Here is a 13,925-nt window from a genome sequence, read left to right on the forward strand (position 1 = left end):
CCTATATTTAGTGTTTATTTTTATCTGTCCCTCCTCCTTCCTCCACTAGAAGATAAACTTCAGGAGGACAGGAATCTCTGTTTGGTTCACTGCTACATTCCAAATGCCTAACATAGCACACAGAACATAGTAGATGCTCAATAAATATTTGTTGAATGAACAAATACTAAAAGGGAGGGACCAATGGGTGCCTTTGTTCCCCAGGACAGGCCCAGCGTCCTGGTCTGTTGCCTGGTTTCTCCTCAAACAAACAGAGGGGTGGAGTGTGATCCAGGGTGCCCAGCCTGTGGGCTTTCAGCCCACGCCCAGGCTGGGACTGTGGGGGCAGGGGCAGTGCTCAGCCTGGGAGTCAGTCCCTGACAGAGCCATGGCCTTCGGGGGGCCTGAACCCTGGGTCCCTACCTCCCTGCTGGGCCAGAGGCTGAAGCCCGAGGAAAAGACGCCCGCCCTGGAGTTCACGGTACTGAGTGTGGGGTTTAATGAGGAGGGCAGATACGCCCTGCGGCTGTCCGCTGAGAACCCCCTGCAGGCCGGCTCTGGGGCTGGGGTGCAGTTGCAGGTGGATGATGGGGAGACCCTCCCTATCTGCTCTGCTGTTACCGATGTCGTTGAGCAGCAGGATCCTGGCCAGAGCCTCACCCTCACCAGGAACAAGTTTGTCTTTACTTTACCCAAAGGTATGAAGTAAGGGTTGGGGGAAAAGAAGGATCCTCCAACTCCTGCCCCAGTCCCTGCCAGGGACCCTGGGAGCCTTCTGGAAACCGGGAGGGGAAGGGTCAGAGCTCTGGACTGAATCCCAAAGCTCTACCTGTGTGACCCTGGGCAAATACTGGCCCTCTGCGAGCCACATCCTCGTTCAGTGTGACACAGGGATGCTGACGCTGGTCACAAAGGGTTGGATGGGGAGGAAATGAAAGGACAGATGAGGAATGCCTTTGTAAATGTATAAAAGCTGAGCACACAGCAGGTTGGGAGCCAGTCGTCTAGATGTCACATTAGTCGTCTAGAAGTTTCCAGATCAGGTGGAGAGGCAGGACACCCAAAGAGAATAGTTAAGTGATCTGGAAAGAGCAGAAGATCCATGACTAGGCTGTGAGAGAATCCAGGCAATCTTCCTGGAAGAAGAGGGATGTGAGGGAATGGAGAAACCAAGTCCCAGGCCATCAGCTACCAGAGACCAGGAGCAGGTTGAACTCTATCTGAGTGGTGGGCCTCAGGACCACCCACCAAGCTAAGAGCCCACCCTTCCCTGCATTGGTAAAAGGAGGGCGTAGGAGGGTGCTGAAAGGGGGTCATCCACAGGGAAATCTTAGCCAAGCCTGGTTACAACTCAGAGGCGTGGCAGCCCAGGTTTCCTGAGGGCCTTGCCTGTCCTACCTACTGGCTAGGAGAATCGGGGAGACCCCAGGGACCATCTCTGAACCCCACATTCCCCCACCCAGGGTTCTGCAAGAACGATGGACATCACGATGCACAGCTGCTGGTGGAGGCCCTGATGCTGGGCGGGGCCTCAGGAAGTGAGGTCTGGCGTGTGGGCAAGGCCATCTTCCCCATCTACCCACGCCCAGACCAACCCCGCATGAACCTTTCAGCCAGGAGCACCGGTATCGCTCCTGCGGCAGCCTGGCTCTGCTCCGTGCCAGTACAGACCCCACCGCCCGCCACTGCGGGGCCTGACTTACAGCGTGGCCTTCCACGTGCATGGGTCCCTCAGCCTCCCACCTCAAACAGCCGTCTGGGGCCCAGCCCACCAGAGTCACCACGGCCAGAGCCCCCGCTGCCCAGGCTGCAGGTAGGTGTTCCCTGGGTCCCAGCTCAGGTTCTGGCATCATTGCCCCCAAATAGAAGACCCAGCATCTCTGGCAACCTGGCTGTCCCCCAACCCTCACTGAGCAGGGCAGCAGAACCTCCCACTGTAGCCTCATTTGCTTCTGGGGAAGGTGCGATCTGATGGTGGAAACAGGGAGTTCCAGTTTGAAGGGAGGAAAGGCCACACAGAGCAGGGACGCTACCAGGTGGGGTTGCTGTTGCCCAGCGGGTGAGGGTATCCTGAGAGACTTCGATCCCCAAACAAACCCAACCTTGCACAATCACACCAGGTTTTGAGGGAGGCCCCAGGTGACCGCAAGACAGAAGTCTCTGTGCACCCACCCTCCAGCCCACCCACCTCCCACCACGGCCAGAAGGGACCCTGGCAGCCTCAGGCTCAGGGAGGGAGCCTCGTCCTTATCCAAGCTGTAGGAAGATTCCCCAGTGTGGCCATGTTCTGCCATCAGGCAGTGCGTCTGGTGGGAGCCAGTAGAGCAGGTGGCAGCCCATTTCACAGGGGAGAAACTGAGGATCATCCCCAAATTGCTTGATTCCATTGAATGCCAACAACATTTCCTGGGGAACTTAGTGCACAACAGTGCGTGTAACCCAAAGCTAGGTCAGTCCCTGAGCTCAGGGTGCCACCTGACACGAAGACAGTTGGGCATGATGTGGGCAGCACGCAGTTCTGTAGGGCATGCGCTGGAAGAAGCGCTCTGGTGACGGCATGTGCTCTCGGGCTTTGGAGCCTAGGAAAGGCTTTCAGAAGAGATGTCATTTGAGATGAATCTTTCATTCATTCGTTCCTCACTCACTTACCCATTCATTCACCCATCAAACATTCCTTGAGTGCTGACTCTGTCAGACCCCACAGCAGGTGATAAGATTTAGGGATGTCCATGCTGGACTTCAAGGAGGAAGGCCCGGGACAAGATGGCTCAGGAGGAGAAGGTTCAGCTGTCAGCGGGAGACTGAGCTGAGGTTGGAGCCACAAGTTCACAGGCAAAGGCGCCTGGCCTTCCTGTGGTGGTGCCCCCCTCCCACAGGCATTGGTCCGGGGCAGACGTGGTAGGCTCGGAGAGGGCCGGTGGGTGGGAGAAAGTGGACGGAATCGGCGCTGTGACTAAAGAGCCAGATATATATTCAATTCAGGAGGCGATGGGGGGACTCCTGGAGGGGGTTGTTCAGGAGAAACACACAATCTGAGCTGCGGTTCAGACCATGATCTGACAGCTTGTGCCAGGAGAACTGGACCAGGGATTCAGGCACCAGCTTCTCGTGCCCAGGTCTCAGCCTGTTACATGGACCACTTTGGCCTCTGTTCATTCATTCATTGGTCAGTCAATTAACAAATGCTTTTGACCATCCACCGTATGCCCAGCCCTGGGGTGGTGCTAAGGATATATTGGTGAGCTTGTGAGTGAGCCGGATGATATTCAGGTTCCTCCATGACATGCTCTTCCCTCAGACTGCAAGCTCCCTGACTCCAGTGCCTGGGGTTTGTCACGGGACTGGATACACAAGAGACTCATAGCTCAGGGAGAAGTATTCCCCTGCCCTCCAGGCCCCTGTATGCCAGCCACCTTGAGCTAGGGGCCACGCAGACAGTTCTTTGCAGGCTGCAGCTCTGAGGGAATGTGAGGGAGGGGAGGAATGGGGCTGCTGTAGGGAAGCGAGGCCTTGAGAGGGCTGAGCCATCCTCGGCAGCTCTAATTTCTGTTACTTAATGCCATCATCTCCCTGCCATTCTCCCTCTTAACGTGTCAGATGTCTGCTTCTACCAAGACAAGAAAATGGCTTTCAAGGGAGAGGAAAATCACTTCCCTCCTGGGGGGGTCAGCAATCACAATCTTGACAACAGGGCCCCAAAGCTAGGGGGGTACAGACAATGGAGAGGGGTCCTTCAGAAAATAGAGGGGCTGTTTCTTTCGGCTCAGATGAACCCATCCAACAGTTCAGCCTGAGGAGGGCAGCACGTCTCTGGGGCTCAAAGACACAGCTGGAAGGTCAGCGGCAAGACTGGGCTGTCGGGCGGACCGGGCCTCAGGCTCCCCTCCCAGCCCAGGGATGCGGACGTACCCAAGACCACAGGGACCCTTGAAGCCATCATCCCTCCCTTCTTTGCAGATAGGGAAAATGCAGCCCAGAAGAGTAGGACTTAACCCAGCCCTCTTTGGTTCTGAAATGAGGAGGGAGAGAAAGGGGGCAGAAGGTGAGTCAGTGGGGTGATGGGAAGGCAGAGGGCAAGAGGGATGGAGGGCGCAAAGCTGCAGGCCTGCGGGTGGCCCAGCATCAGCGACAGTCAGTTCAGGACAGGAATGGACTTGTGGGCTCCAGATGCCAATGAATAAACTGAAGGCCACCTCGTCCAGGAAGCCTTCCCTGCATCGATTTTTTTGTCCCATCCAAGCTATCCTCAGTCCTGTCCGCATCGGGCATTTCAATCACTGAATCTATTCAATTTAGAATTCTGTTGTAAGCTCACAAGTCGTCCCCCAACTGGTGTGCCATTTTTTTAAAAACCAGAACTGATGATGGTCATGGGGTAAGGGGTGGGATCAGCGTGGGGCAGGGGGGCCGGCGGGGGTGGCTGATGAGGGTAAGGGGTGATTAATGAATGATTGAGAACGAGCAGGGAGGGGCAGGGCTTGGTGCGCACTGTGCCAGGGCGACTGAATCTGACTAGCTCTGCTTCTCAGCCGTGGCCCACGCGTTCCACAGCCGTAAATGGCCACACTACTCCCAAAATGGCCATTCCCAGAACACTGGAGACTCTGCCAGGACAGTCAGCTCCCCTGAGCTGACATCATAAGGACAGGGAACCCTCCCTTCTCCAGTCCGGGAGTTGCCTGCGGGGGGCGAGGGGGGAGGGCGGCGGGGTGACGGACTTATCATCCCCCATGAATGTTTCCAGCGCGTACAGTCAGACTCCAGGGTAGAGATCACTCCCTGGGCCCCTGGCCCGTAAATGGGGGGACTGGGACAGGCAGGCCGGAGCTGCAGCGGGGAGCTAACCACGCAGGGGCCGGAGGCAGCTCCAGGTTTCCTGCCGGCTGCAGGGGGCGGCGGGCGCTCCAAATGGGGACTCCTGTGCGGGCGGAGCCCCACCACACTCATCTTGTCCCCTGACACTGCCTCCTTCACCTCTTGGCGGGCTGGAGACCACATGGGCTGTGCCACCCCAGCACCCCCAAGGTGCTGCTTCCCCGGGATTAGAGAGAACTTGACTAAAACAAGGGTGGCCTGTCCTGTGCTGGAGGAAAGCAGCAAAGCGCAGGCCGGAGGCCGGCTGCCGGGCCAACTTGAGGTGACGCCAGCTGGACTCTTCGTAAGGGTGAATGAGGCCTCCTAGGGGGCCAGGCAGGACAGGGAGAGGCCGCAGCCGCCTTGGGCCTGGAAATGCCGGCCCCTCGGGGGCTACATCCCTCCCGGGACCCCACTCACCTCTCTAAGAGATCCTGGAGATTTTAGGACCTCCCACAGACAAAGCTGTTTAAGAGTGAAACTTTGGGCTGGAAATTCCCAGTGCTGAAATTTCTGGAAACATGGACTTAAAAATTCCTAGTTGGTAGCCCTGGGAGGCATGGTGAGGACTCCTTCCTTCTCGGCCCCGGTGCTCCCTCCCGCAGAGCGGCGTGGGCAGGAGGAGGGGTGAGGTGGGCTTCCTCCCGCACTCCCCCCACTATTTACCTCTTCCAAACAATCGCAGTTTTGTCTCAAGGAAACGGTTCCATTCCCCAGGAGCCTTTTAAATGACGCTTTCAAGGGTCTTTTTTTTTTTTTTTTCATTCTTTCCATTTGAAACACCTTTTTTTTTTTTTTTTTTTTGCCCTGGAGGGGGAAAAAAAGAGAAGAAACAGCTAGGAAAGCAATCACCAAGTGCTGAGCCCTGGCTCTTGGCCTGTAGATGCCGCTGTGACTTTGGCACCCACAGGCTGGGGGCCTGTGGTGACGAGAAGTGGAGGCACGCAGAGCGCTCCCTGCCTGCTAGGCCCTCTGCCTCTGTCCCACACCCCGTCTCTGCGTCTCTTTCCCTTTGTTCCCTGCCCCCATTTCTCTCCCCTTTCTCCCGCCCCTCCTCCAGCCCCGCTGGGATTCCGTGGTCTCTGGTCCCAATTCTACTGGAGCTCCGGGCCTGCCCTGTCCCTGCCCCAGGCAGCCTCCTGCCTGGGGGCCCACGAGCCCCACGTTTTCACTCTCCTCCCACCTTTGCTTTGCTTTTAAATTCATTATGCCTTTTATTGCTCGCGACTGGGTTCACTATTTCTATTGCCCGGGAGACCGGAATGGTTCAAGCAGGGAAAGGCACACAATACGGCTGCCATTAACTTTACTGCCCATTTCATCTCAGGGTGGGGATGGGGAGCTGTGGCTGGGGGCGCTGGGCACCTTTGCTCCTGCCCCTCTTCCTTGGAGCCAGACTCCCACCTAGCGAAGCCTCCTCTTCTGCCGCACCCTCCCCCTCTCCTGGGAGGGGGTGCCTAGCCCAATTCACAGGCGGGGAAACGGAGGCTCTGGAAGCAATGTTTGGACCGCTGCTAACCAAGTGGGGGCAGGTGGGAAAGTTAAGAACAGGTTAGACCAGGACAGCTAGCCCCCTCCCAGGCTAAGGCCCGGTCCCTCAGTGGTGGGGTCCCAAGTGTTGCCCCCCTATCTTCCCTTCCCGTGCTCCATCAAATACAGAGGAAATGGCAGGTCAGCTCCTCCTTGCAAATGAGGCAGTTTTATGGGCTTTAGAAAAACACTCCCATTGTTCCCTCAATTACACTGAGAGGATTGAATATATTAATCTCTTTCTTAACTCGAATGAGAGACTAGGCTGCTGCCCCTCCCCCAGCCGCCAGGGCCCCTCCACTGGCACGTGCCGGGAGTGACTCCCAGCCGCCCGCCCTGCCTGGTGTGGGGCCCTGAGCGGGTCAGCCTGGATCCTGGCAGCAGGCTTTTGCGCACACCACACACACACACACACACACACACACACACACCCCACACACACACACACACCACACACACACACCACACACACACCACACACACCACACACACACCACACACACACACACACATACACACACCACACACACACACCACACACACACACACACACACACACACACACACACACACACACACACACACACACCACACACACAGCTGCTTTACATTTCTCTATCAATTTCCATTGATTTTCTCCTTTGTCTCTCTATTTGGAAGAGCCTTTTCCTTGAGCAAACTCAATCACGGACCACGGGGCAAGGGGGGCCCGGAAGGGGACTGCGGGCAGGTCCCCCTCCTGCTCTTGTGACAACCACTTCCAGCTTAAACACACTCTGCCTCAGGCAGCTGAGCCCCTTTAAAAGCTACCTGAGGTTTCTCTTTGTAGCTCAATTTTCTTTTATTTCAGCAGAACAAAGACACTGTCAAGCCTATCTGGAGAGTGCTGTCACCCACGCAAAGAGGGGTGAGGGGTGCAGATGAGTCACCAAGGGGGCAGCTAGGCTGGCGGGAGAGGCGGGGGTGCTGGCTAATGCTGGCCCAGGGTTGGCAAGGTGAGGGACATGGCCAGCCCCATCAGGAGGAGAAAGGCCATAGGCTGCAGGTACCACAATTGCCCTGCCGGCCAGAAGTCTCTGAAGGGGACTGCAGAGGTCACGGGGCCTAGTAGATATGACCTGAGAGGACATAAGTTGAGGGCCCCAGATTTTGTCTTTCCCAGCCTGGTTCCGTCGCCATCACCCTGCCTGATTTCCAAGTCATCTGGAGTCCTAGAGGGTCTGTGCCTGGAGCTCAGCAGGGAGGGGGTTAGGAGAGGGTTGGGGTTCAGCCAGCTTACAGTGAGAAGCAGGCATACTGGGGACGAGTGGACCTGGGTTCAGATCAGTGTCTGGCATTTATTTAGTAGCTGTGTGACCTTGTGTAGGTTACAAAACTTCCCTCAACCTCCACTTCCACGTCTGTAATGTGGGGGAGAGCAATTCCTGTGTCATCTATTGCTGGGAAGACTAAATGTGTGAATCTACAGTTAGCCCAGCCCTGCAGGAAGTGTTTAGGAAATGCTTGCTGTTCTAGTAATGCGTTGGGATGCGCACATTGGGCAAAGCAGATGGGGTCTGGGCCCTTGTGTCTGCATCTATAAAATAGGACTGCTCCTCCTTGCCTAGCCAGCCACCCAGGGGAGGGGTATTGGGAACTGGTGAGCCCCGCTGTCTCTGGAACCCAGGTACCAGTTTCAGGGTGGAGAAGGCTGGCTCAGCCTGGGTGCTAGTCTGGGAAGAGGCTCCGTGAACAGATTGCTGGAACCGAGCCCACCAGATGGCCCTGCTGCCCCTCCCCCACTCTGCCTTCCCCAGCTCCAGCCAGGGGGTCCTACTGACTCACACCTCCTGGAGGGGCGTGTGGGTAAGAGAGAGAGAGGTGTGTGGTGGTGAGGGGGAGAGGGAGAGAAAGAGGGCGCCCGCCTCTGGTGTCCTCCCGACTGGCCTGGGCCCAGCCCCAAAGAGAAGCTGAAGGGCTACAGGGGAGGGAACTGTGGTGGGCCCCTCCTTCTCCTCTTACCGTCCCTAGAGGGGAGCGAGGGTCCAGTTACTGTGGCCTTTGAGGGTCATATCCCCTTTCTCCTTCACCTACACACCTGGAAGGTAGAAGTCCTCCAGAACACACATGGGCCCCCTCACAGGCACGTGGATGCACAGAGACGCACACGCAGGCCCACAGGCCCACCACCGCATCCTGGCCATGCAGAGACCACTGCTCCATCAGGAAGACCGGTCCACACCTGCTCAGTGATGGCCACACGGGTGCGCACTCTCCCTCACCCCGACCTGCATCTCCTTGGGGCCCTCCTGGCTTTATCTCTGTATTATACCCCCAAGTGCACCTCTGCTAGAGAAGGACATGGTACATGTGATGTACGAGGTGACATTAAAACCCCATGCAAAACCAATGTTTAATAACTGATTTTAATGGAACAGCGGGTGGGGGAGGGCAGTGAGGAAGGAAAGTGGACAGCACCCAAGTGGCCGGCCTTGGTTAGGGATTGGCCTATCAGGAGTAGCCAGCACACCCGAACCTGGGTCCTGGACTAATTCTTCAGAGTCGCTGAGCATAGGAGCAGCTGAGGCCAGCAGGGACCAGCCCCTTCCCAGGATAGATGGAGGGTAAGTAGGGAACACCCTTCCTCCATCAGCATCTGACAGCCTGCCCTGGAGTCCAGTGGTCCAACCCCCTTGACCCAAGGTATTCATCCATCTGTCCATCCATCCACTCCCCGAGCAGTAAACAAGGGAACTGTATTCTCCAGCCCTTGGGGAGCTACCTGGCTGTGTGAGAAAAAGAAATAGGGGTAATTGGAGGACTTTCCTTGGGGAGGGAGGGACGGGCATGAGCTAGGTGGTTATCAGTGATTCAGTCTGTTGTAGGAGAACCAGTTCTGGCTGGGAGTCAAAACACCTTGGTTTCGTACCCCATTTTGCAATTGCATAAGAGCTGTGTGACTTCCCAAATCACTTACCTCCGTGGGCCTCAAGTTCCTCATCTATACAGTGGGCAGAGCAGTAGCTACTGACAGGGAAGTTGCAAGGCTCAGGTGAGGAAAAGGGTGGGAAATTGTTTGGTTCATTAAAACCCATCTCACAAATGTCAGGGCACATCGGATTCTTGCCTCAAAGAATAGGCAGGTTTCCTGTAGAGGGAACAGCCAAGCGGGGAGAAAGCATGAGGTGGAGAGAGCGTGTTTGGGGGAGGGAGGAGTTGCTGGGGATACCAAGCGAGTGGGGAGGAGGTGCCAGCCCCATGACCTCTGAGCCCTTTGCTCTCCCCTTCCTGTCCAGGCTGCTCAGAGCCAGACTGGCAAAGGGGGAACCTGCAAAGCCCCTTGGAGCATTGTATGGGTCTTGGGAGGCACCAGGGTAGCCTCGATACATAATCCTCTTTCTGGAGCTGGAAACTGAAACCCTAGGGTTGATAAATGGCTTAATTCTCAGAGTCACTAACAAAGCCAGGCTGGAATCCAGGTTTCCACCATGTATTTTGGTTTCTCTGCTACAGTACTCAGCACAGAGGTGGGGACGACGTGTAGCATTCTTCCCCAGGGAGACTCATGCTTTAATGGACTTTCTAGGCAATGGGACAGGCTCATGGGGAAACAGTTTGGGGGAACAGATTTCTTCTGGGTGGTCCCGTTTCACCCTAAGTCCAGCGAAGGTGGATCACCCAGCATAAGCTGACTGCAACCATGACGGCTCATTGTACGGGGTGTTTTGGGAGCCAGACTGGGGATGAAATTGGGGCTGTCAGTGGCTGAGTCCCCAGGCAAACCCCCTGGCCTACTGGGGTTGGTGGATGGCACTTAGAAAACAGTGTTTCATAAATAGTTCCTGCACAGAATTAAGCCCTTACCTACCCTACCTGAGGTGTAAGAGTGTTATAGCCAGGAAAGTATAGGATAAGCCCAGACTTTGAACTCAGGCAAGAATTCGGATCCCTGCTCTGCCTTGTGTTAGGTGTTCCTGGTCAAGTCACTTCACATCTCTGACCCTCTGTTTTCTCCTCTGTAAAATGGGGATAATGATGCCTACTTTGCAGTGTGGTTGTGAGAATTAAATAATACGCTAGCCTGACTGAAGTCCAGGAGTCCTTCCTGGAGGAGAGGGAATTCCAAAGACTTCCAGAATACAGATAAACTGACAGGCACCACAGATTCAGCCTCAGAGGCAAGAGTAGGACACACATGCACACCCCTGCTATCCCTACCAGGAGGCATGTCAGTTCTTCCAGGCAAGAAGTGTTTAAGCCCTGATTCTGTGCCAGGCCTGGCCTCTCCGGGGGACAAGATGCCACACTGAGACCACAGCAGTCACTGGATGTCAAGGGGAAGCAGCGAGACCTACCCTGGATGAAAGGGTGAGAATTTCTACTTTATACCTGGCTCTGCCTCCTTCCAGCTATGGGCCTCAACCTCTCTGTGCCTCCTTTCTTCATCTATAAAATGGGGCTGATGATAATACTCTCCTGACAGGGCCGTTCAATTGAATGTGCAGTAAATTTAAAGAATATACTAAATGCTCACCAAAGATTAGCCATGATCATCATGTGGAGGGAATGGCAGGTTGCCAGGGAGACAAGTTGGTGGGTGGAGCCTAAGCAGAGGGAGCAGCCTCGGCAAAGGCCCAGAGGCTTGAGAGAGCATGGTTTCTTCGGGGACCTCAGGGGATGGCAAAGGGTGGTGAGTATGAGGGCAAGTGAGCAGCCGGCCATGGAGACACACCCGGGAGAGAGGGGGCTGGGTGTGCCCCACCCCTCACTGCAGCAGGAGGATAGCCCATGAATCATTGTTGGGAGGTGTGGGGGGTGCGGGCCGTTTGGAGCTGAGGCCCTCGGGTGGGATGGGGGGGTGGATATTATTTTAATCTTCCTCTTAAAGCATAATTGCTTTTTGTCGGCGGGTGTTCCGGGAGATGCCTCCCTGTGAGATTGCTTTCCAGACCCCACTTCTCCAAGAGACAGGCAGGGCCAGGCCAGCTCCACGCTGCATTAATACACTGCAAATGCGATTTCACGGCCTCAAATGAGATTAGGGCCAGAGGCTCTGCTCTCTGTAGAGACGGTGAGGGAGTGGGCGAGCAGCAGCGCGGGGCAGAGAACCTGCGAGGGAGGGAATGAGGGATCCCAGGCAACTGGGCCCCAATAAGCAGTTTCCTGTAACTGGAGCTCCTTGGACCCGCGGCCCATCCCAGCTGCAGAGCCAGCCCTGAGGCCCTGTCCCCGTGCAGGGGGTGTTCCGGGCTGTCTCCCCCACCCCCAAGCTCCCCACAAACACCCCCATAATGGAGAGGGCTGTGATTACCAACACAGCCTCTACAGCCAGTTGGCCTGGCCTAAAGCCGGGCTCTTCTGCCCCTGGTTCTGCCTGTTTTCTCATCTATGGAATGGAGACAGCAGTAGCTCCTACCTCATAGGGAGTGGGAAGGAACGGGTTAATATATGTAAAATGCACAGACTAGTGCCTGGCACTTAGCAAGTGCTGGTTGTTAGCTTTCATTACGAGGTTCACACACCAAATATTCACACTGTAGTAGGGGCAGGAGGCCCCCTGAGGGCTTGGACTCTGGAGGAGGGAGGGTTATTTGGGGTGCAGACATCACTCCCAGCCTGACTTGAGGGCACCTGGGGAACTAGCAAGGAGGAGGGCATCCGATGCTAACGTCACCTCTCACTCAGCGAGCACCTTCTGACACCAACTCTGTGCCAGGCAACAACCCGGGCACTAGGAAGGTGGGATCACCAGGTACAGTCCCTGCCCCCCTCTCCCAGGCAAGTCAGCAGTGGGTCATGAGCCAGGGCAGGGGCTGGCACCAGGTGGTGGATCCAATGTCCCTGTAGGGGTGAGGGCAGTGGCCAAAGGTTTCAGGGAAAGTTTGCTGGAGCTCGAAGAAGCAGCATGAGCTATTTAGGCTGGCAGAGGGGGAAGGACAGTCCAGGCAGGAGGAAGAGCATACAGGAAGACCAGGAGGCTGGAGAGATCAGAGCCCCTTCAGGGCACGGCAGGCATGTAGTGTGGCTGGAGCATGGGTGTGAGGCAGGGATCAGCCGTGAGGAGGCTGGAGGGGCGGGGCTGAGCAGACCGTGAGGCTGCAGGGATCTCCAGGGAGAGTTAGAATCTCCTGCAAGCAATGGGGCCCTACTGAAGTGTTTACTGATACAAAGGAGGGCCTTGGTCAGGTATGTGGAAGAGTCAGGGTGAGGGAACCAGTCAAGCCTACTGTCCATTAGACCACTCACCCTGAGTGGACACCCCCCCACTTAGCAGGGCCTGCATCTGCCCCCTGCTGACGGACAGGAATGGCAGGTGGCTTTCATTTCCCCCTTTATTCAGTCCCTTGTTAATGAGTTATTGATTTTTCAAAAGAAAAATGCCCCAAATCCACATCTCATCTTTAGTAAAGTGATTCATGACTTGACAGCAGGACCTGGGCAGCCCCAAACGAGAGCTCTGGTTGCCAAACACTGCGAGGATTCCTCCAACACAATGATCAATAAACGTGCCTGCTGAGCAAAGGAACGCTGTGTCAGCCAACAAGGAGAACAGTGTGCCCATTAACGATCACCCCAAGTCTCCTGGTGCAAAGCTGGAGGTTATAGCATAACCTGGCATAAATGTGGGGGAAGCTCGTCTGGGTGCTGCCTGTCACGTGCAGGGCAGCCATTCTTTCTCCTGATCCTCGCTGTGCTCCTACAATGTAGGATTGTCCTCGCTGCTTTGCGGAGGAGGAGATGAGGCCTACGGTGTTAGGGGACTCGCCCAGATGTTTGCTGCAGGGCCCGGTAGAGGCAGAGTTAAAGCTGGGCCTGGCTGATTCCAAGCCATTGTGCTTTTTTGCTGCCCAGTGTGGTGGCTCTGGGCCAGGCTGGTCAGTCCCAGGGCACCATGAGAACAAGATGCAGCGACAGGGTCAGGACTTTAAGGACAACTGTGAGAACACATGGAGGCATCTGCACTTAGCCCCTAGCAGTTGACTGAGCTGATCCGGGTTACCACTGCATAGTAAGGGCCCAGAGGAAGGTCAGGGCGGTCCCCCAGCTCTCCCAGGATCCCTCTGTGGCCCATTCAGCCAGCAGGCAGCCTGCATCTAAGGGGCTGATACTGGGGCGAGCTCCCCTCAGCAAGTGATCCTACTCCTAAACTGCGGGCACCGTGACACCACCAAACAACCCTGCCACCCTTTTGTGCTGGATAGAATGGCCTCCTTTAGACATCTGGCTTCCGCCCTGGCTTACAGAGCCCCGGCCCAGCCATGCACAGCTCTGTCTCCAGGATGTGCCATCTCATTCTCCCTTGATTTCAGTGTCAGTGGGTGGCATAGTCACAGAGCCATCTATCTGGCCTCACTCAAAGGCCCGGTGTTTTCACCTCTGGACTTGACTTTTTTCGTGTTGCTCCAGTTTCATGAGTAAGGAAGGAGTGATAAGACTCCTTTCCCCATAATTAAAAAGAAAATGCAATATGTTTTGGTGGTTGGGATCACAGGCTTTGGAGCCTGCAGACCTGGATTCAAATCCTGACTCTGCCCCTTCAAAGGTTGGGCATGTCCCTTCATTTCTCAGAACATTTATTTCCT

The 13,925-nt window shown here is 55.8% G+C and overlaps 1 protein-coding gene across 1 annotated transcript in view; it reads left to right on the plus strand.

Moving 5' to 3' along the window:
- The first annotated feature begins 290 nt into the window (after positions 1-290).
- CCDC33 (coiled-coil domain containing 33) overlaps positions 291-13,925 on the plus strand; it is a 102,096-nt gene continuing 88,461 nt past the window's right edge. Inside the window, 5 exon segments of the mRNA XM_057489057.1 lie at positions 291-677; positions 1,443-1,580; positions 1,583-1,669; positions 1,672-1,704; positions 1,707-1,792. Of these exon segments, the coding sequence (XP_057345040.1) occupies positions 368-677; positions 1,443-1,580; positions 1,583-1,669; positions 1,672-1,704; positions 1,707-1,792 (654 nt within the window). The 5' untranslated portion in view covers positions 291-367.

This window comes from Manis pentadactyla, chromosome 11 (genome assembly GCF_030020395.1).
Source record: "Manis pentadactyla isolate mManPen7 chromosome 11, mManPen7.hap1, whole genome shotgun sequence".
Taxonomy (NCBI): Eukaryota; Metazoa; Chordata; class Mammalia; order Pholidota; family Manidae; genus Manis; species Manis pentadactyla.